The sequence below is a fragment of the Amblyraja radiata genome, chromosome 24 (assembly GCF_010909765.2).
Source record: "Amblyraja radiata isolate CabotCenter1 chromosome 24, sAmbRad1.1.pri, whole genome shotgun sequence".
Taxonomy (NCBI): domain Eukaryota; kingdom Metazoa; phylum Chordata; class Chondrichthyes; order Rajiformes; family Rajidae; genus Amblyraja; species Amblyraja radiata.
Window position 1 is genome coordinate 17320970 of NC_045979.1, and position 22917 is coordinate 17343886.

The 22917-nt window shown below is 44.6% G+C and overlaps 1 protein-coding gene across 1 annotated transcript in view; it reads right to left on the minus strand.

The window, feature by feature from the left end:
* Positions 1–22917, minus strand: part of itpr3 (inositol 1,4,5-trisphosphate receptor type 3) — a 196339-nt gene that overhangs the window by 36557 nt on the left and 136865 nt on the right. Inside the window, exons 30-42 of the mRNA XM_033042496.1 lie at positions 19712–19912; positions 17674–17925; positions 17056–17181; positions 15187–15312; positions 13685–13805; positions 12482–12663; positions 11911–12059; positions 8716–8824; positions 6312–6402; positions 5473–5648; positions 3162–3339; positions 2052–2224; positions 105–305 (exon numbers count right to left, since the gene is read on the minus strand). Coding sequence (XP_032898387.1) covers positions 105–305; positions 2052–2224; positions 3162–3339; positions 5473–5648; positions 6312–6402; positions 8716–8824; positions 11911–12059; positions 12482–12663; positions 13685–13805; positions 15187–15312; positions 17056–17181; positions 17674–17925; positions 19712–19912 — 2085 coding nt within the window. The remainder of the gene's footprint in view (positions 1–104; positions 306–2051; positions 2225–3161; positions 3340–5472; positions 5649–6311; positions 6403–8715; positions 8825–11910; positions 12060–12481; positions 12664–13684; positions 13806–15186; positions 15313–17055; positions 17182–17673; positions 17926–19711; positions 19913–22917) is intronic.

The window sequence follows — 22917 nt, forward strand, 5'->3', positions numbered from 1 at the left end:
GGCGCCCAATCTCGACCTCATCGGTCTGGCAAAACGATAATGCAGGAAAACTCTGGAACCAACAAACGGTGCCGGAAGTTCGGTGGTGGACCTGTAATGCATACCTGGTTTTCATTGCAAGGACCCTGACAATACTCTGTTAGTGTCTCGAGTGTCTGATTAATAAGGTGCACGTTGTTCTCATTGATGTACAGTCCAAGCAACCCCAGACCTCCCGTCGTGCTTCCACACATGATATCCAGAAACTGCAGCGTCTGACAAACTAAGTTGTAACTTGTCTTGTTGTTTTGACAGCGGAGCAGGTTCTGTTGAGGGGAATCACAAAAACAATCAAGAGAATAAAGCAGCAAGTCCTTGCACCAGTGAACACAAGGCAAAGTCAGATATGGACAATGGTTTTGCACAGAACACAAGAAAACAGGAGCACAGGAAGGTCACCAGATTCCTCAAGCTTGCCCCATAATTCAATACGATCATGGATTTCTTTCCACATTCCAAAGACGTAGGTTAATTGCCTTCGGTTAAAATTATAAATTGTCCCTCGTGTATAGGATAGAGCTAGTGTACGGGTGATCGATGGTCAGTGTTGACTCGGTGGGCCGAAAGGCTTGTTTCCACACTGTATCTCTAAACTAAACTATCTCACTTCCCTCTTCTCCAAGTCCGCTGGCATTTCAGAAAAAGAACTGGTCTATGTAAAGGGCCTGTCCCACATGGGCATCATTTGCACTTCACGCAGGTGGCGCACAAAGGTTTTGTGAATCCCAAAATCCGCACGTCACTACCTACGTCACCACGCACCATGCTCGCGTAATGCACACCATGCGCGCATCACGTGTGCGTCACGACGCGCGAGTCGTGCATCGTGACGCGTAAATTATGTCGCGTAAATGACGCCCATGTGGGACAGGCCCTTAAGTAAACATATTATTTCCCCAGTTGAATCAGGACACCGAATAATAACAATGGGTAGACACTACCCGGTCCATCACAGGTACTGCCCTCCCCACGACCGAAGGGATCTATTGAAGGCACTGGTTCAAAAAGGCAGCCAATATCATCAAAGGTCGACACTACCCTAGCCATGCTCTTATTTTATTCCTATCATTGGGAAGAATGTACAGGAGTCTGAAAACTGTGACCAACAAGTTCAAAAATAGCTTATTTCCAACAACTATCAGGCTCTTCAACACTATACCATACTAACCTTGACCAATATGACCTTCAGCTCACTTCTATGGACTGTCAATGGTTCCACTACTGACTTCGGTTTTTGCACTTGCATTACGGCCATTATTTTATTGAATTTTTAAAGAAATTATTTTATATTATCTGTGTGTATTATGTTTACAAGCCTAAGATACAGTAGATGCTCCAGAGACACTGCCTGACCCGCTGAGTAACTCCAGCTTACTCTTCGGTTTAAACCAGCATCTGCAGTTCCTTCCTGCACATGTTTACAAGCCTGTTAAGCTGTTGCAATTAAGAATTTCCTTGTTCCATTGTTGGTACACATCTCAATTAAATGCTCCCTCGCTCTCTCTCTCACTCTCTCTCTCTCTCTCTCTCTCAATCTCTTCACTAAAGGAAATACATTTATGAGAGGCATGGATAGAGTACGCAGTCAGAACCTTTTTGAGTTAGTATAGCTCGAAGGGCTAATGGAATCAAGAGATATGGGGAGAAAGCAGGAACGGGGTACTGATCTTGAATGACCTGCCATGATCATATTGAATGGTAGTGCTGGCTCGAAGGGCCGAATGGCCTACTCCTGCACTATTTTCTATGTTTCCACAAGGTGGAAATGTCCAACACTAGAGGGCATAGCTGTAAGGTGAGAGTGAGAAAGTTTCAAGGAGATTTGCAGGGCTCGTTTCTTTTACACATGAGGTAGATGTTAGGTCAGAACCGCTCTCTAGTTGGTGATAGGATGGTTCAGTTGCCCTGGAAGCTCTGGAACTCCAGACACCAAACAGCCACTCATCTGCATTCACTTCTGTTTGTGATGTTATGATTAACGCAGTCACTGATGCGACTCAGCATGGACTAACCTGAAGGTTGCAGTTATGGTTTTCACACAGGAGCTGTAGAAACCGTAGAATAGGTTGCATTATTGCTACCGCTGGACTTATTTCAGCTTCCTTCAGCCCGGGTTCGATACCTGCTGACTTGTTCATCTGTGATCTGTTATGAGCAGTTTCCAGCAAAAAATGGACATCTTTTCCTAAATGGGAAACAAGCAATGATTGAAACTCATGACGAATAAAGTTACCCTCGCTGTGTAGCATTAGTGTCAAGCACATTATATATTGTACAAAATTCGTTCATCTGTTCGGGGAACAGATGTACAGATTCATTAAAAGAGGAAACAAAGTGGTTTTCTAAGGTGTTAATCTATTTGTAATCAATTACGCACGGCATGGAGTGAATTGTTTGCAAGCTTCATAATGCAATTCTTTTGAATTCCCTACTTTCTTTATCCTTAAGGGGCTGTCCCACTTCGGCGACCTAATTGGCGAGGTTAGGAGAGTTTGAAAAAAATGTCATGTTGAAGACCTCCTTCGAATATGTAGAAGACCTCCTTCGACCTCCTTCGACTATGTTGAAGACGAGCTTCGACTACCTATGACTAACCGGGAAAATTGGACACCGAATAGTGGGGAGTGAAGATGTCCTCCTTCTATCTCCTTCGACCTCCCTTCAACTACGATGAAGACTATCTACGGCTACCTTCGACTACCCTCAATTACCTACGACTAACATGCCGACCTACTACGACCTACTACGACTAAACCTATGACAAAAAAAAATATTGATTTTTTTCCATGGTGACCTTTTTTTATTCGCCACGACCTAGCTGAGGCCTCGAGTACACGGGGACCACTCTCGAGCATGAAGGAGAGTCACAAAGACCTCCTGCGACCTCGTGTCGACCATTCTGCGAGTATGAGTCGAGGGCAAACTCGCCAGAGCTCGCGGGTTAGGTCGCCCAAGTGGGACGGCCCCTTTATACTTTTGACAAACGCTGAGATATTAGCTACAAAACAAAGCAATTATTACGTGGAAAATTGCAGACGTTTAAGAATAAAGATGCCTTTTGAAAAAATCAGATTTGTTCTTTAGTCTAAATGCCAGTGAAATCCTCGAGCCTTTTTGCTTACCTCCTGTGGTGCCTTGTGTTTTGTCCTGTGTGTCCTTTGTTATTTTGCTTCCCTGGTCATTCATGTTGACCGAGACGGTGGCTTTGATTTCTTGCTGAGCCGTCTTGATCCGATTATTAAGTACCTTAAAAAACTTCTCTGATTTTCTGTCACCAGTCATAAGCGCATGGAAAGAATTCTGGAGACAAAAAAAAATATTTATATATTAGCAAGCATGTACAGTAGAAAAGTTCATAGATCAAGTACAGGTCCACCGCCGATTGTCTGGCAACTGTTGGTCCGGCACCTCCTTCAATCTGGACAATATTATGAGAGCGCACTTGAAATCCCCCCTACTCCCCCCCTCCCCCCTTCGGCCCAGCAAGTTCATGCCAACCATCGATCACCCGTTCACACTGGATCTGTATTATACCACTTTCTCATCCAGTCCCTACACACTAGGGACAATTATAGAGAGGCCAATTCATCTACCAACCCACACATCTTTGGGATGCAGGAGGAAACCGGAGCACCCGGAGGAAACCCATGCGGTCACGGTGAGAAGGTACAAACTCCACACAGCAAGCACCCAAGGACAGAGTCGAACCCAGGTGTCTGACGCAGCTCCATGCTGAACGACTCTGTAACTAGTTGCAGCAAAATCTCTCACAAAATATCCTGACAGAACAATTCAGATTTGAGGCATTGCCAAGGTGTCGCAATCCAATTCTACAACATTGGTAGAAATCATATGGTCACAGAGCCATACAGTGTGGAAACAGGCCCTTCGGGCTAACTTGCCCTATCTACACTAGTCCCATCTGCCCACATTTGATCCTTATCCCCTCTAAATCGATGCTAACCATGTACCTATCTAAATATTTCAGAAATATTTTGATAACGCCAGCCTCAACTACCCCCTCCGGCAGCATTTTCCATACACCTACCACCCATTGTGTAAAAATGTTTGCCCTCATGTTCCTATTAAATCTTTCCCCCCTCACCTTAAATCTAAATCCTCTGGTTCTTGATTCCCCTGCTCTCAGTAAAAGACTATGCATTCACCCAATCTATTTTTTTAGGAATACAGAGCGGAAACAGGCCCTTTGGCCCACCAAGTCCACGCCGAGCAGCGATCACCTCATACCCCAGAACCATTCTACAGATTATGGACAATTTTACCGAAGCCAATTAACCGACAAACCTGTTGTGATGCGGGAGGAAACCAGAGCACCTGGAGAAAACCCATGCAGTCACAGGGAGAACATGCAAATTCTGTACACACAGCAGCGGAGGTCAGGATCGAACCCGGTTCACTGGCACTGTAAGGGAGCAACTCTACTGGTGCGCCACTGTGACACCTTATCATACTCTTGTACCCTTCTGTACGATCACCCATCTCTCATCCTCCTGCCCTCCAAGGAATGAACATTGATACCTCCAGTCTATGAAAATACACTGCCACTACCGGTACCCGGACGTGGCGCCGACAGACACGAAGCCGAGGCCAAAGAAGCCGAAGCCAGAGAACCAAATAGAAATGAGGCCGAAAGGCCAATAAACCGAAAGAGTCCGAAGACGAAACGCCTACTAACCGAAAGGATGGGACGCCTAAATGCAAAATAACCGAAAGGGCGGGACGCCTAAAAGCCAACGAATCGAAAAGCTGTGTCGCCTAAAAGCAAACTTTTCAGAAGGGGGAGACGGGAGCATGAGGTTCATTTTCCCACACAAGCAATAGGTGATTGGGCAATCTGAACCCAAGCACCAAGTTGAAAGCGGGCGAATGTGTGCATCCCTCGGGACAGCCCCCACTCTCCCACGGCCACCCTCCGCGGGTGGAGCGGAGGTTTGGGACAATGTTCAGGCCTTCACAGTGATGTGATGGACGCGGGGGTCTGGATGAATCGCTGACAAGTCCCGCCCCCCGGTAACGTCATGTCCGTTATTGAACTTTTCTGTTGAGTGGCAGTCGGTTAGTTGGCCTGTAGGCGACACCACCTTTCGGGTAGGTGGCGTATCAACAGAGCGGCCATTCTGTGAGTTTGTTTTTAGTCTACGCAGCTTTTCGGTTCGTTGGCTTTTAGGCGTCCCATCCTTTCGGTTAGTAGGCGTTTCGTTTACGTAATCTTTCGGTTTATTGGCGTTTCGGCCTCGTTTCCATTCGGTTCCATTTGGCTTCGACTTCTTTGCTTCGGCCTCTCGTCCGTCGGTGCTATGTCTGCTCACGGCCACTACCAACCATGTCCTAATGTATCTGAATTAATGTTCATTATTTCAGAGAACAATCAAAATCTATTGAGAGATTAAAAATTAAGACTATTCCACGTACCTGAATTTCAGTGTTTCCTCCATCCAGCAGAGCAATGGCCAATAAAACACTCTCCTGGAAAATCTTGTCACCATTGGAGTTTATGATGAGATCTGACACCAGTTTTGTGGCTCCTTCTCGGTCGAGACGACACTGGATCAGAGCTATGGTGCTCCAGTCCTGAGGCTTGTCGGGATCTTACAGAAGAATAAAATTAAACTTTGTCTTTTTGGTAAATGTATGGAACTCATGCAGGGATTGGAAGGATATGGATCACGTGCAGTCAGAGGTGATTAGTTTAATTTGGCATCATGCTCACCTCACCATGGTCAGTGTGGGCTGAAGGGCCGGTTCCTGTGCTGTATTGTTCAAGGTTTTTCCTTTGATTGAATTGATTGATTGAAATGTTTGTGGGCTGGAATCTTGATTGAACGATGCAGTGAAGAAACAGGCCCTTCGGCCCATTCAGTCCATGATGACCATTGATTACTCGTTCACACAAGTTCTGTACTATCCCACTTTTGCACCCACTTCTAACACACCAGTTTTAGTTTTAACGATATAGTGTGGAAACAGGCCCTTAGGTCCACGTCAACCAGTGATCACCCAGAACGCTAGCACTATCCCACACACTAAAGATAATTTACAAATTTACAGAAAACAATGAATCTACAAACCCTCATGTCTTTGGGATGTGAGAGGAAACCCTACATGTTCACAGTGGAGAACGTACAAACTCCACACACACAGCACCCATGGTCAGGATCAAACCCGGGTCTCTGGTGCTGTGAGGTGGCATCTTTACGAGCTATGCTAACACTATGTTAATGTTAGCCAATGTTAATGATCTATGTTAATACCTGTGAAGCAAAGATCAGTGCAGTCGTTTTTTGAATTTGTCTTCTTGTTATACAGGTAGTTGTTCAGAAGAGTTTTTCTCAATTCATTTCCCTGTAAGAAAAGAATCATGAGATGAGCATAGAAGTTAAAATGTTCAAACATGTTTGCAGCTACAGTAGTAACTACATCTGGTTTAACAAATGTGGCATCTGAACAGTAAGTTCCTTTTCAATTGGAAAGAGAGAACTTAATGACATCGATGTAGAATTGGTCAGCTGCACTAAGTTCCTGGGGGTGCAGATCACAAACAGTCTGACCTGGTCACAAAACATCAGATCACTAGTTAAGAGAGTGCAGCAGCGGCTGCACTTTCTGCGCCGGATGAGAAGAGCTCACCTCCCCCATCCCGTCCTCACCACTTTCTACAGGGGCACCATAGAGAGCATTTTGACCTGCTGCATCTCTGTCTGGTTTGGGGACTGCAAAGCCTCCGACTGGAAGTCCGTGCAGAGAGTAGTGGGGACGGCTGAAAAAATCATCGGGACTTCTCTTCCTTCAAACCGGGACATTGCGTGCAACCGTTGCTTGTCCAAGGCCAACAGCATTATAAAAGACCCCACACATCTCCAACATGGACTGTTCACTCTGCTGCCCTCAGGCAAAAGGTATCGCAGTATAAGGAGCAGAATGGCCAGGTTCTGCAACAGCTTCTTCCCCAGAGCCATCAGACACTTGAATTCCATGTAATGTGCCGCCACCATTATCTATTTTATCTTTTTATCTATTTTATCTTTTTATCTATTTTATCCTTTTGTTATTTTATGTTGCACGGTGAGCCAGATGCAACATAATTTCATTCAGACTTGCATTTGTTGGTGTATTTTTGAATGACAATAAAGTCTTTTGATTTGATTTTGATTTGATTTTGATTTTATAACACTTCAAGTCCAGTTCAGTCCGAAGCTAGAGCATTGTCGTCGATGAGCTGAAACAAGTTTTGATGCAAGTCCATTTCCTTTCAAAAGTGTTGGTTCTTGTGGAGAATGGAGCATTTTGCATTATGGAAACTGTAGGGATAAATGGAAGGGCCACGCAGAGTTGGAGTCCAAAGTTACATGTGATATATTAAAACAGGTGTGCACCAGGAGACCAGTCAAAGCTGATCTCCTGAGCTCGATTTTGGTACTGATTTTATATTATCTGTTAACGAGATTACACAGAAACTTGGTTAACAGTAAAATTAGGTTAAGATTACAGAATAAAATGATTATCCACAAATCTAATTTAGTTGACAGTAGATCCAATTTTCTGTTACAATGATGGGAGCACGATATAACATAATCAATGAAGTCCCTGAAACATGGGTGTCATCACTGCTGCATTCCATGTCTCTACTTTTAGGCTTTGCCTGTGGTTCCCTGTCACCATATTAGCACCATCCACTATTTAGTAGTTATCAGCCCTCACTATTCTTTTCCCTACAACAGAAACCAAATGTACACTGTGATTTAAATTATTAACAGCTCTATTGCTTTAGAGCAGAATACCACACGATTAATTTTTCACATGTTTACACAGCTTAAGATATAAAAATCAGCGTCCATTCTTTAATCTTCTACCTCAACCTCTTTCCCGCCTGATTCCTCACTTACCATGGTGTCCATAATGGTATTGATATTTAAACAAAACAAATTCCCGTGAGATGCTGGAATTCTGAAATAAAATACTGAAAATACTCAGAAGGACAAGCAGCATCTGTGGAGGGAGAAACAGTTCATGTTTCTGATCTTGGACTCCACCTGAAATTGGACGTGAGATGATAACTCTGCTTTTTATCCAGTGCCCAATCTTAGTTTAGTTTTAGAGATACGGCGTGGAAACAGGCCCTTCGGCCCACCAAGGTCGTGCTGACCAATGATCCTCATAGGGACAATTTGAAGAAGCCAATTAACCTACACATCTGCACATCTTTGGAGCGTGGGGGGAAACGGGAGCATCCGGCGAAAACCCACGCGGTCGCTGGGAGAATGTACAAACTCCGTACAGACAGCACGCATAGTCAGGATTGAACCTGGGTCTCCGGTGCTGTAAGGCAGCAACTCTACCGCTGCGCCACTGTGCTGCCCCTTTTCTGTGTCTCCACTATTTTCTGTTTTTAATAATCTAAATGCCTTCACATAACCCTCACGTGGATATGCAGGGAATGGAGGGATATGGATCCGACTGTGGAGATTAGTTTAACCTGGATATGTGCAGGCACAGGAGATTAGTTTAACTTGGCCTCATGTTCAACATGGACATTGTGGGCTGATGGACCTGTTCCTGTGCTGCACAATGTAAAAGCATGCCTGTGATTTGATGGGGCATCTTTTGTTGATCTCTGTACAAGCGACAACACATGCACTTGAATAGTTTTGCTTTTACCCGATCTCCAAAGCTGCACTTTTTGACCAACATTTCTTGAAGGATACGAAGAACTTTAATGCAGAGCTTTTCTTCTGTTGACATCAGGTTCTTAGTATGTTCGATTAGCCTAGAAAAATAAACAGATAATAACAATAATCTCCCTCTCCCTCCCCTCTCTCTCCTCTCCCTCTCCCCTCCCTCTAACCTACCCCACTCCCTCCCCTCCCCTGACTTGAAACATCACCTATCCACATTATTTTGTACAAGTACATGAACAGGATAGGTTTAGAGGGATATGGGCCAAATGCAGGCAGGTGGGACTACTGTAGTTGGGGCATGTTGGTGTGGGAAAGTTGAGCTGAAGGGCCTGTTTCTACGCTGTATGACTATGATTCCATGAATGCTGCCGCAGAGTTACTCCAGCACGTTACGTCATTCCATGGTAAACCAGCATTTACAGTTCCCTGTTTCTATATTCTATTTTCCTTCCAGTACCACTTACATTTACAGTTTTGTAGATTAAAACTACGCCTCTTAGAAAAACTTTGAAACACCTCAAATTCTGATTCATACTTCACAATCTACATGCTGTCTTCTGCAGCATTCAAATACAGAAACAAATTATTCAGGCATTCAAATTCAGTGATTTGCCTGCTTAAATTCGGCTGCACAGTGAATCACCATTCTATCAAATACAATACTAACCCATATTTTCCACATGTATGCAAGGGTTTAGGTCATAAGGTCATAAGTGATAGGAGCAGAATTAGGCCATTCAGCCCATCAAGTCCACTCCTCCATGGCTGATCTATCGCTCCCTTCTAACACCATTCTCCTGCCTTCCCTCCATACCCTCTGACACCCATACCCGTAGAAACCAGTTCCTGTACTACTTTAAGAGTATAGAAGATGGCTGTTTCAAAAACTTATGTGCTGCAAGACTTTTGCAGACTTTGCAAAACTATTACTTGGCCACTCAAAGGCAGTGACTTTTTATGACATAAAATAATGGTCTTGTTAAAATGAGTTACTGGCTTTAAGCATACAGCTTCCAAACTATGATAGATCATTAGAACAGAGTCGAACTCACCCACTTTTTTTTCATCTAGTGCTTACTCACTTGGCTAAAAACCTGTTGCCTTGTCAACAAGGGAGGCGTCGGCATTATTTTTTCCAGTCATTGTGTTTGTATAGAACTTGTTTGATTACAGGGTGCATTGTATTTTAATGTTCTGTTGTGGGTTCAGAACGGGACACTGCAGGAATTAGACATTGTCAAAAGTACAGTGGCGCAGCAATAGAGTTGCGGCCTCACATCGCCAGAGTCCCGGGTACGATCCTGACTACGGGGGGGGGTGTCATAGTTTGTACGTTCTTCCTGTGACCATGTGGACTTTCTCCGGGTGCCCTGGTTTCTTCCCACATTCCAAAGACAGCAGATTTGAAGGTTAATTGGCATCTGTAAGTTACGTGGCTAAAGGGATCAGGGGGCATGGAGAGAAGGCAGGTACAGGATACTGAGTTGGATGATCAGCCATGATCATATTGAATGGCGGTGCAGGCTCGAAGGGCCGAATGGCCTACTCCTGCACCTATTTTCTATGTTTCTATCCCTAGTGTGCACGGTGGAACCAGTGTAAGGATGATTGCTGGTCGGTGTATTACCAATAAGAAGAGGATGGATGAACTTGGATTGTTTTCTCTGGAATGTCAGAGGTTGAGGGAAGACCTGATAGAAGAATATAAAATTAATGGAAAAGTGAGACTTTTCCAGTTAGTATTTCTAATGTGTTTAATTTAATTTAGAGACACAGACTGAAAGCAGGTCTATTAGCACACCAAGTCCATGCCAGCGAGCATTCACAATGGTTCTGTTATGCCAATTTCTCATTCATTGCCTACAAGCAGCAAAATTACAGAGGCCAGTTAGTCACCAAACCCGCTCATCTTTGGAGCGTGGGCGACAACTAGAACGGCCAGAGAACACTCACACAGTCACAGGGAGAACATGCAAACACCACAGAAACAGTACATGAGGTCAGGATTGAACCCAGGTCTCCAGTGTTGTGAGGCAGTGGCTCTACCAGCTGTGCCACTGTGCCATCTCTAATTGTTCTGAGCTCTTTATCTCAGAAAACAACAAAGTTCAACAGTAATGCCAGTTCTTCCTTTGGCAGCAGCATAAAGAAACATGAACAACAATGGAAAGGGGAAGAAGTCACTCAGGACTGGAAAAGGGGGAATGTTCTTTCATTAAAAGCCGATATTGTTCACTTATAGAAGATCCAAAAGTTCTAAAAATTTAATCGTGGAAATATGTTTCAAAATTGTCACAAAAATGCTTCCACTATCATTTTAGTTGAGCATCTTTATACTTTTTTCTTTAAACTTCTAAGTGGTCAACAAAGTATCTTATCCATTGATATTGCACTACCTGCATTAACATGCCAAATTAAATAGGAGAACAAGGTCCTATATGATTAGAGAATGAATGTATTACATTGGAGACACAAGGAACTGCTGATGCTGGAATCTCGAGCAAAACACAACAGGTCAGGCAGCATCTGTGGAGGGAATGGGCAGGCTGTAGTGAGTCTGGGTCAGGTCATGGTTGAAGAGCAGCAGCGATCAAGTTCCCTTCACAGATGCTGCCTGATCCACTGAGTTACTCCAGCTCTTGATGTGTTGCTGGTAATAAGGAGCCACAAGGAACTGCAGATTTTGGTTTACAAAAAAATAACACACGGTGCTGGAGTAACTCAATGGGTCAGACAGCATCTCCAAAGAATGTGGATAGGTGATGTTTTGTGTCATGAGCCTTCTTCAGATTGATTGTATGGAAGTGGGGGGATGAACGGTGGAAGAGAGGAGAGGCAGGACAAAGCATCTTGATCAATTTGAAGGGTCCCAGCCCTAAACATCACTTATCCATGTTCTCCAGAGAGGAAGAGGAGTCCAGACCCAAAACATCACCTATCCTTGTTCTCCAAATATGTTGTCTGACCCACTGAATGACTCCAGCACTTTGTTGGAAGAAAGGTCACAACCCGAAACATCACCCATCCATGTTCTCCATATAAGCTGCCTGATCCGCTGAGTAATTCCAGCACTTTGTGTCCTTCTCTGACATTGATAGTAATGTTTTGTATCAGCATAGTACTGGGTAGATCATTCATTTATTTTTCTCCACTTGATCTGGATTCTTACACTTACTTAGAGATAAATTTCCCACTTTCACACCGATCCCTGGCTTCCGTTCCTTCTGCGAACAACAGCTCTGGCCTATGCATGACATCAACGAGAACAGAGAGCTCAGCTTCCACCAGTGGTTGCAGTCGGTCTTCCAGAGTTATAATAATATCCTGGAGTAAATCAAACAAACATCACAACTGGAAGCAAAATAAAGACCCGAGTGCAGGCATCATTACTCAAGAAACAATGCCTACTGAAGTTCTTCCCGAGTTTAACCATTGTCTGCAATTGAAACCACTCTGATGCAGCTCCATAGGACTTTGGTTAGAACACATTTGGAGTATTGCGTGCCGTTCTGGTCGACCTTTTACAGGATAGACATAGACGCTTTCGAAAGGTCTTGGTCAGCAGTTCTGATCGCCCATTACAGGAGAGATGTAGAGGCTTTGGAAGGGTCTTGGTCAGCATGGGCAAGTTGGGCTGAAAGGTCAACTGTGCCGACCCTTCGACCCAACTTGCCGAACTTGATCCGTGCTGTATGACTCTATGACTCCATTGGAATGACAGTGAAGGTGAAGGAGCAGCAACACACCTGTAGCTTTTCAATGATGTTCTTGTAGTCCCACTGCTGCGGCGGGCCTCCCGAACGAGGGAACGAGCGCGTGTTTGCCTTAAAGCTTGGCGCATTTCTCTGCAATGTCAGTGACTGGCTGTTCAACAGGTTGCCTGCCTGAGCATCCAGGTCCATCGGAAGGTGTATCGAACGGCTCTTTGCTGTAATAAAAATCCATAACGTTACAGACGGCTGTGGAGGCCAAGTCATTGGGTGCTTTTAATGGAATGCTTAACAGGTTGTTGATTAGTAAAGGTGTCAAAGGTTACGGGGAGAAGGCAGGAAAATGGGGTTGAGAGGAAATATAGATCAGCCATGATTAAATGACTTGATGGTCCAAACGGCTGAATTCTGCTCCTGTGTCTTATGAACCGATGAACTCATAAAGGCATCACTGACTTTAAAGCAGAGTGGGGTGATCTGCTCAGCACACTGGCTTTCACAGTCTCCTGTGACACTCCTGTGCATCTGCGTGGAGGCAACAAACTGCAGATCTTGGTTTCCAAAAGAAGACACAAAGTCTTTGGTCTAAAGAAGGGTCTTAACCCGAAATGTCACCCATCCACGGTCTTCAGGGATGCTGCCTGACCTGCTGAGTTAGTCCAGCACTTTGTGTCCACTCGTTTCATTACACACAAAATAACCAGCTAGTTTAAACACCTATAGAATAGTATAGAACAGTACAACACAGGAACAATCCCCTCGGCCCATAATGTCCATGTCAAGTTAATGTTAACATGCTGCCAATTTAAACTGATCTCCTCTGCCTGCTCATGATCCATATCCCTCTGTTCCCTGCAGAGCTATGTGCCAGCCTATGAGCCTCTTAAACACCACTATCACACCGACCTCCACCACCAGCCCCCGGCAGCATGTTCCAGGTGCCCACAAACCTCCATGTAATAAAACTTGCTGCCCCTTTAAATTTGCCCCTCTCACCTTAAAGTTATGCCCTCTAGTCTTTGACATTTCCACCCTGGGAAAGGTGATATAGGCCTAATGGGACTAGCTTATTTGAGGCATCTTGTTTGGCCCTGTTTCCGTGCTGTATGACTAATGATCTACTAATATCCCGGATTGAAAGCGAATCCTTCTCCATTGACAGCTGCCATGGCATTTTGTGGTCGAATGTTTCATTTATGTTAAATTCTGATCTTGTACATGAAAGGTCCTTCATCTTACCCATCATGGCTAACGTCCGAATGCAGTTTTCCACGGAAGGCTTTTGCTGTTGTTGTAGCCATGAGCAATCTAGAAGTCGGCATGTAGACTGCAGTAGCTGCACTACAATGGACTGGTGTGTCTGAAAGACAAAACAAGCAGTCAATATGTATTGGGTTTAAAATGGGACAAGCTACAAGAAATTGCAGATGCTATTCTAGTTTAATGTTTGCCATCCTGGTTTGATTTGCAAATTACAGATGCCTATTTTTCTTTAATTGTATTTCTAATGAGATCTAGATGACTTCTTTGTCTGAAAGATTGTATACATTAGATTTTTTTTTTAACTTTCGATCCGGATGGTTAATAATTGCATAGAATATAGAAAAGTACAGCACAGGTACAGGCCCTTTGGTCCACAATGTCTGTTTCATACATGATGCCAAGATAAACTATTCTCATGGTGCATGGATAGGAAAGGTTTAGAGGGATACGGGCCAAACGTGGGCAGGTGGGACTAACTTAGACCTCAGCAAAAGCCATGATATCTGATCCAATAACTTTGGTGAGCTATTTGCATTGAGGTCATTGCAAATGAGGCATGATTTTTTTAATTTTGAATTTGTGATTTTGAATTTTAATCTGCTGATTGTAGGTTGATCAGGAATTTACTGGCACAGAAGACAGGTAATGGTCTGAAGAGAGGAAACACGGCTTTCCCCAACAATCCCAGGAATGAGTGATAAGCTCTTGAGGGCACTGGGCCTGTACTCACTGGAGTTTAGAAGGATGAGGGGAATCTCATTGAAACTTGCCAAATAGTGAAAGGCCTGGATAGAGTGGATGTGGAGAGATTATTTCAACTAGTGGGAGAGTCTAGGACCAGAGTTCATAGCCACAGAATTAAAGGACTTCCTTTAGGAAGGAGATGAGGAGGAATTTCTTTAGCCAGAGGGTAGTGAATCTGTAGAATTCATTGCCACAGAGACTGCAGAGGCCAAGTCAATGGCCTCTGCAGGTCATGACAATAAACTCTCTTGAATCTTGAATGTTGAATGGATATTTTTAAGGCAGACATAGATATATTCTTGATTAGTACGGGTATCAGGGGTTATGGGGAGAAGGCAGAATGGCGGCATGGTGGCGCAGCGGGAGACCTGGATTAGATCTTCACTTTGTACGGCCTCCCCGTGACCCATGTGGGTTTTCTCCGAGATCTTCGGTTTCCTCCCACACTCCAAAGACGTACAGGTTTGCCAGTCAATTGGCTTCATGTAATTGTAAATTGTCCCTCGTGTTTGTAGGATAGTGTTAATGTGCGGGGATCGCTGGTCGGTGCAGACTCGGTGGGCCAAAGGACGTGTTTCAGCGCTGTAACTCTAAACTAAACTAAATGGGGTTAGGAAGGAGAGGTTGATCAGCCATGATTAAATGGCAGAGTAGACTTGATGGGCCAAATGGCCTAATTCTGCTCCTATCACATATGAACATGAATTACCGATGAAGAATTGCAGGGGAATTACCTGCAGTGATGTGCTGTTTTCAGAGAATGGAGAAGTGAAGAATGAACTCATGGTATCCATGGCAACGTTGACCACATATTTCTCCAGAACCGTGTCTGAAACCCTCTTCTCTCTTTTATTACAAACCTTGTACAATTGAAAGGAAACATTAATCGCATTAAAATAATTTCAAGTTAATTAGTTGATTAAAACTCTGCAAAAATAATGAAGACCAATTATTGTTTGTTCATGTATAGAAACATTTACATGAATTTTCAAATATACTCTGGCAAAACCACAGACTGAGCTGCACAAAACCTTAATCTAATTGTTACTTTATTATTCACAGCATTTGAAATGAGATGTTAAATAATTGAAAACTACAAAACATAAAACCAGGGGCCACAGTTTAAGAATAAGGGGTAAGCCATTTAGAACGGAGAGGAGGAAACACTTTTTCTCACAGAGAGTTGTGAGTCTATGGAATTCTCTGCCTCAGAGGGCAGTGGAGGCCGGTTCTCTGGATACTTGAGAGAGCTAGATAGGGCTCTTAAAGACAGTGGAGTCAGGGGATATGGGGAGAAGGCAGGAACGGGGTACTGATTGGGGATGATCAGTCACATTGAATGGCGGTGGTGGCTCAAAAGGCCAAATGGCCTACTCCTGCACCTATTGTCTATGGTCTTTGTTTCCAAAAAATAGGTTTAAATGAGCTGAAAACGCAGTGACATGTTTCAGGACATAGGTTTGAGGTGAAGGGGAAAAGATTTAATAGGAATCTGAGGGATAACTTTTTCACACAAAGGGTGGTGGATGTATGGAACAAGCCACCAGAGGAGGTAGTTGAGGCTGGGACTATCCCAACATTTAAGAAGCAGTTTGACGGGTACATGAATAGGACCGGTTTGGAGGGATATAGACCAAGCGCAGGCAGGTGGGACTAGTGTTGCTGAGACATGTTGGCCGGTGTGGGCAAGTTGGACCGAAGGGCCTTTTTCCACACAGTATCATTATGACTATCTTAATCTCTTCAATTTACTAAAACATACATAGCACAGAACAAATTATTTTACTTGTTAGGTTCAGCTTCAAATTCATCATAAGATCTGACAATTGTTGATCAAACGCTGCTTTGTAAAAATGTAACTTTATGAAAGGATAAATTGGAATTAAATTACTGTTATGTTATTAGTTTTCCAATTTAGTTCTATAGATACAGCGCGGAAACTGGCCCTTTGGTCTGCGCTGACCAGCAATCACTGGTACACTAGTTCTATTCTACATACCAGGGACAATTTACAGAAGCCAATTAATCTACAAACCTGTATGTCTTTGGAAAGAACGGAGCACCCGGAGAAACCTCATGTGGTCACAGGGAGAATGTACAAACTCCGTACAAACAGAATCCAGAATCAGGATCGAATCTGAATCTCTGCCATTGTAAGGCAGCAACTCTACCATTGCATTACTATGCCGCCATTATTCTTTGAAAATTATTCACGTCCACTCCCTAGTATGTACGGAGAGGATATGAAATTGGGATAATAATGAACTAGTGTAAAGGGGTAATCGGTGTTGACTCATTGGGTCAACAGGCCTGTTCCCATGCTGTATGACTCTATCTCCAATATGTTATCCCACTTTCTCATCCACTCCCTACACACTCGGGGCAATTTTACCGAAGACAATTAACCCATAAATCTGGAATTCTTTGGGGTGTGGCAGGAAACCGGAACACCTGGAGGAAACTCATGCGGTCACAGGGAGAATGGGTGAACTCCATATAGACAGCACCCAAGGTCAGGACCGAACGTGGGTCTGGCACTGCGAGGCAACGACTCTACCACTGTGCCTCTCTCATGTTCTGTATTACATTGTGCTTTCACCTACCAGTGCTATATCTACAGTGAAGTTCTCAAAAAGTTTCCAGATGTGGTTGCTTGTGTAAATCTCCTTCATTTCCACTTCTGTGTCCACGTAACAATGATTCACAAAGTTGACATAGGCTATTTTCACCTAATATATATAAAAATAAAAACTGTAAATGTAAAGACATTTATATCAGAGCAGCCATTTACATCTGAAACATTGAAGGTTTACTGGAGACTTGATGGAAGTATATAAAATTAGCAGAGGCACAGATAGGGTAGACATTCAGAACCTTTTTCCCAGGGTGGAAATGTCCAACACTAAAGGCATTAAAGCACAAAGGTTAAACTTTACTCTTTGGGTTTATCAATTCAAGTGCATGAATTGATAAACTCACCTGCAAGTCTACAATAACAGTTGCTGAAATGTATTCTATTTTGTTTTACACTCATTTTTTTTCTCTGATTTGGCATCATCCATTTATGCCAAAGTTTCAAATTAAAGGTCTTTTGAATGTATTGATCATTTTCCTCGTTCTTCATCTGCTTTAGCCTGCTTCATTGCCAAATGAGTTGCAGCACTAGATTGGGAATCATTTTCTAACAATGTTTCGAAGAACGCAAAAACAGTGGGGAATACCTCTGTGATGCAATCTTCATGCGTGACCACTCGTACAATGTCCTCCAAAGGCAGCAGGGATGTACATTTGATTTCAGTGTAAACGTTCTTGCCCTCGGCACAGGCTGCAAGCAACTCCACCAGTGAGATGTGATACGCAAGAGGGCTGTTCTCTTCCACGCCATCTCTGGCCGCATTCATCATTTCCAACATGGTCGCAAAAGAAGCCTTGTCATTGTAGAACACCACAACATCATCTCCCGCACTGGTCAGCTATTGAAACAAGACAAACCATTCAAAATGAAAGAGTCTTCCTTTAGTTTAGTCTAGCTCAACTTAGTTTAGTTTAGAGATACAGCATGGAAAAAGGACCTACAACCTCCTGAGTGTGCCAACCACCCATACACTTGTTTAGTTTAGAGATACAGCGTGGAAACAGGCCCTTTGGCACACTGTGTCCACACCAACAAGCGATCCCTGTACACCAGCACTATCCTACACACTAGGGACAATTTACAGTTTACAGAAGTCAATTAACCTACAAACCTGCATCTCTGGAGTGTGGGAGGATAACAGAGCACCCAGAGAAAACCCACAAGGTAACAGGGAGAACGTACAATCTTTGTACAAACAGCACCCATCGTTCAGATCGAACCCAGGTCTCTGGAGCTATAAAGCAGCAACTCTACCGCTGCGCCATTATGCCGGCCTCATGGTTGGAAAGATAGACACAAAATGCTGGAGTAATTCAGCAAATCAGGCAGCATCGCTGGAGAAAATAGATAGGTCAGACTGAAGAAGGGTCCTGATCCAAAACGTCACCTAACCATTTTCTCCAGGGATGCTACCTGGCCCGCAGAGGTACTCCAGCATTTTTGTATCTAACTTTGGTATAAACTAGCATTTGCAGTTCCTTATTTTTATATCTCATGGTTACAAGTTAGATGTTCAAAGTAAGTGTGATAAATAGTCAAAGACTATTTGATGGTCATATGTACCAACAACAGAACAATACATTCTTACTTCCAGCAACATTACAGACCTGCACCCACAGTACTCACAGATAACATTATAATAAAAAATATCAGTAACTTAAAAAAAACAATATTAGTGCAAAAAGCCCAAAGTCCTTTGTGCAACCAAGACTGTTCATAGTTCATAGTTTAGCTTAGTTTAGTTTATTGTCACGTGTACCGAGGCACAGCAAAAAGCTTTTTATTGAGCGCTATCCAGTCAGCTGAAAGACTAGACATGATTACAATCAAGCCATCTACAGTGTACAGATACATGATAAAGGGAATAACTTTTAGTGCAAGATAAATTCCAGTAAAGTCCAATTAGAGAAGGTCCGAGGGTCTCCAATGAAGTAGATAGTAGTTTAGGACCGCTCTCTGGTTGGTGATAGGATGTTTTAGTTGCCTGAAAACAGCTGGGAAGAGACTGTTCCAGAATCTTGAGGTGTGCATCTTCACACTTCTGTACCTCTTGCTTAATGGGGGAGGGGAGAAGTGGGAGTAACCGGGGTCAGTCTGGTTCTTGATTATGATGGTGGCTTTGCCGAGGCAGTATGAAGTGTAGGTGGTGTCAATGGAGGTTTAGTTGGTGTTTGCAGTGTTCGACAACCTACTGGTTGCTGGGAAGAATGTGTCGGAAGGAACCGCACATGCTGGTTTAAGCTGAAATGCTGGTTTAAACAAAATGCTGGAGTAGCTCAGCGGGACAGGCAGCATCTCTGGAGAGAAGGAATGGGTGACGTTTCGGGTCGAGATTCTTCTTCGGACTCTGAAGGGTCTCAACCCGAAACGTCACCCTTTCCTTCTCTCCAAAGATGCTGCCTGTCCAGCTGAGCTACTCCAGCATTTTGTGTCTATCTTCGGTTGTTGGGAAGAAGCGGTTTCTGAACCTGGAGTCTACGGTTTCAAGACTCCTGCACCTTGATAAGAGTGAAATGAGAGTGTGGCCAGGGTGGTGTGGGTCTCTGATGCTGCAGGCTGTCTTTTCGAGGCAGTGTCTTCCAGAGATGCCTTCAATAACCTCAAGAGCCTTTAGCTGTTCTTACCTCTGTCATCACCATGTCTTGGCACTTCTTCACGTACTTCCCCTCAGCTATGATGATGGTGTGCAGGAACTCGAGGTACTTGACATGGCGGCCATGAGTCGCCGAGCAGTGCACAAAGTGCTGCAGGACCGTTTCGCTAATCTCCGAGCACAGCTGGTAGTTGTTCATGAAGATGTGCTGCATAGTCTCTGCCTCCAGGAGCTGAGGAAGGAAGGAAGGATGGATGGAACTCATCACTGCTGTTTGAAGGACACCACGTATCATCTTACCCCACATTACACAGCAACAGTCTTTACTTTAGACTCTAGAGATACAACACAGAAACAGACTCTTCGGCCCACCGGGTCTGCGCTGACCAACGATCACCCCGCACACTAAAGGGCCTGTCCCACGAGCATGCGACTTGCATGCGGCAAGCGCGACCTAAAGGGCCGGTTCCACCAGCATGCGCCTGCATGCGGCAAGTGTGACCTAACGTGGTCGCTCGAGCCGTACGGCATGCGGCAAGCGCGACCAAACCAGAAGCGGGAGCCGTGCGGAGGTCGAGTGAGTGACACGGCATCGAGGCGGCTGAGGGCTGGCAGGCCGTTGCTGCACGGAATTTTTAAACACGGTCAGTTTTTCGGAGCCTCGCGCGATGTCGGGGCCAGCTCCGCACAACTCCATACGGCTCCGGCGATCGAAGTGGGACCGGCCCTGCGAGGCCGTACGGCTCAAGCGACCACGTCAGGTCACACTTGCTGCATGCAGGCGCATGCTGGTGGGACCGGCCCTTTAGGTCGCGCTTGCCGCATGGAGTCGCATGCTTGTGGGACAGGCCCTTAACACTATCCTGTACACAAGGGAGAATTTTACAACTTACCAAAGCCAATTGACCTACAAACCTGCACGTCTATGGAGTGTGGGTGGTCACCAGAGCACCCGGTGAAAACCCATGCGGTCACAGGGAGAACATGCACACAGACACCACCCACAGTGGGTTTTCTCTGGGTGCTCCGGTTTCCTCCCACATTCCAAATATATGCAGGTTTGTCGGTTAATTGGATTCTGTTAGCTGTAAATTGTCCCTTGTGTGAATGATAGTGTTAGTGTGGACATGGTGGGTCGAAGGGCCTGTTTCCACGCTGTATCTCTAAAGTCTAAAGTCAACCCTGTGCTTGGGGAGGGGGGGGGAGGGGGGGGGGGTTAGAGCCAGGAACAGGTGAGTGGGACTGGATTGGTTAAACAAATTGGTCAGCATGGAAGGGTTTGGCCGAATTGCCTGTCTCCATGCACCATGGCTCAAAGTAGCCCATTCTGATCAGTAAACCAGGTAAATCCAGACACTATGTAAAACAAAACCAGCAATCTGGCCCCCTCTTTTCTCTCTCGTCTCCTGCCTCCATTCATCATCTGCCTGCCTCTGCCGCCCAACTCCCACCAGTCTCACCCTATCAGCCGTTGCATATAACACATAATCCTCCAACATTTTCGCCACCTCCAACGGGATTCCACCAGTATTCACATCTTCCCATCTCCACCCCTTTCCGCTTCTGCTGAGACTGTTCCATCCGCAACTCCATTCATTCTTTCCCACCCAAACCACCCCCTCCCCAGGTACCATCCCCTGCAACTGCAAGAGATGCAAGACTTGTCTCTATACCTCCTCCCTCGACTCTGTCCAGGAACCTCGACAGTCCTTTCAGATTAGGCAGAGGTTCACTTGCACCTCTCCAACCTCATCTACTATATCCGCTGTTCCATGTGTGGATTCCTATAAATCAGCAAGACCAAATGTAGACTGTGCGATCGTCTCGCTGAACACCTTCACTCAGTCCGTCTTGGCCTACGTGATCTCCCGGTTGACAGACACTTCAACTCCTGCTTCCCATTTCCATACTGGTCTTTCTGTCCTGGGCCTCCTCCATTGTCACAGTGAGGCCCAATGCAAATTGGAGGAACAGCACCTCATATTTTGCTTGAGCAGCTTACAACCCAGCGGTATGAATATTGATTTGTCTAACTTCAAGTAATCCCTGGATCCCCCCTCTCTCCGTCTTTCCCCCACCCTAGTCTTCGTACTAGTTTCATTATCGTCCTGTTGAGTTTCATTGTCTGTATAATTCATTATCACCTAGCCCACAGCCAACAATGTGGGCACGATCATCGTCACTTTTTGCAGATCTTTCATTCATTTGTCCTATATCTCTCTATAACACCGTCTATATCTCTCATTTCCCTTTCCCCGTGACTCTTAGTCTGAAGAAGGGTCTCCCCGAAACATCACCTCTTCCTTTCCTCCAGAGATGCTGTCTGACTCGTTGAGTTTCTCCAGCTTTTTTGCGTCTGTCTTCTGTTTAACTAGCATTTGCAGTTCCTTCCCACATAGTCTCCCTCCCCTTCCTGGCTTCATATGAAAGAGCTAATAGTCAAATCTAATAGTCAAATCTAAAATGGAATCGTTCTTCTACAAAAGCATGGTCTAGTAGAAAAAAAGAATGGCTCGGTGCCAAGTTCGAATGGCATTGCAAATTATATGGAACACAATATGGAGGACAGGTTGTCTTTTCAATAAAGACATTAAGATGGCAGTCTGCGTAATAACATGTGCTTCTTTTCAAGGCCATAAAGAAGCCAAGATTTAAAAAAATAGCTGATGCTCCAGAGATAAGTAATAACTTGTTATTGGATGAGCTTGATTTTGACCCAGCTTTCCTATATTCTTAAATGCTACAGAATCTTTCAGTCATGCCATATTCAGACTTGGTAGGAGTGTTTTACTGATAAGAAAAATGTATAATTGTGCTAACTTCCTTTGTTCTGTGAGTGAAGCCCGAGAAGCGCTGAGCAACGTTTGTGCTCATTGTAGATCTTTGCCACTCCCGTCTGACGAATCAATTAAAGATTGCCATGGTTTACCTTTAACAGTTTTTGTTGCTATCTGCTTTTTAAGAAACAAACATAGGCCCATCATTTCTTCACCCTTCCCCGGTCCATCAAACACCTTTCGCTACACATTACTTTCCCTCTCTCTCCATCCCCTCCCCCTTCCCAGTTCTCCAACCAGCCTTACTGTCTTCGACTACATTTTATTTCTGTACCGCCCACTCCCTTGACATCAGTCTGAGGAAAGGTCTCGACCCGAAACTTCACCCATTCCCACTCTCCAGAGATGCTGTATGTCCCGCTGAGTTACTCCAGCACTTGTGTCTATCTTCGATTTAAAC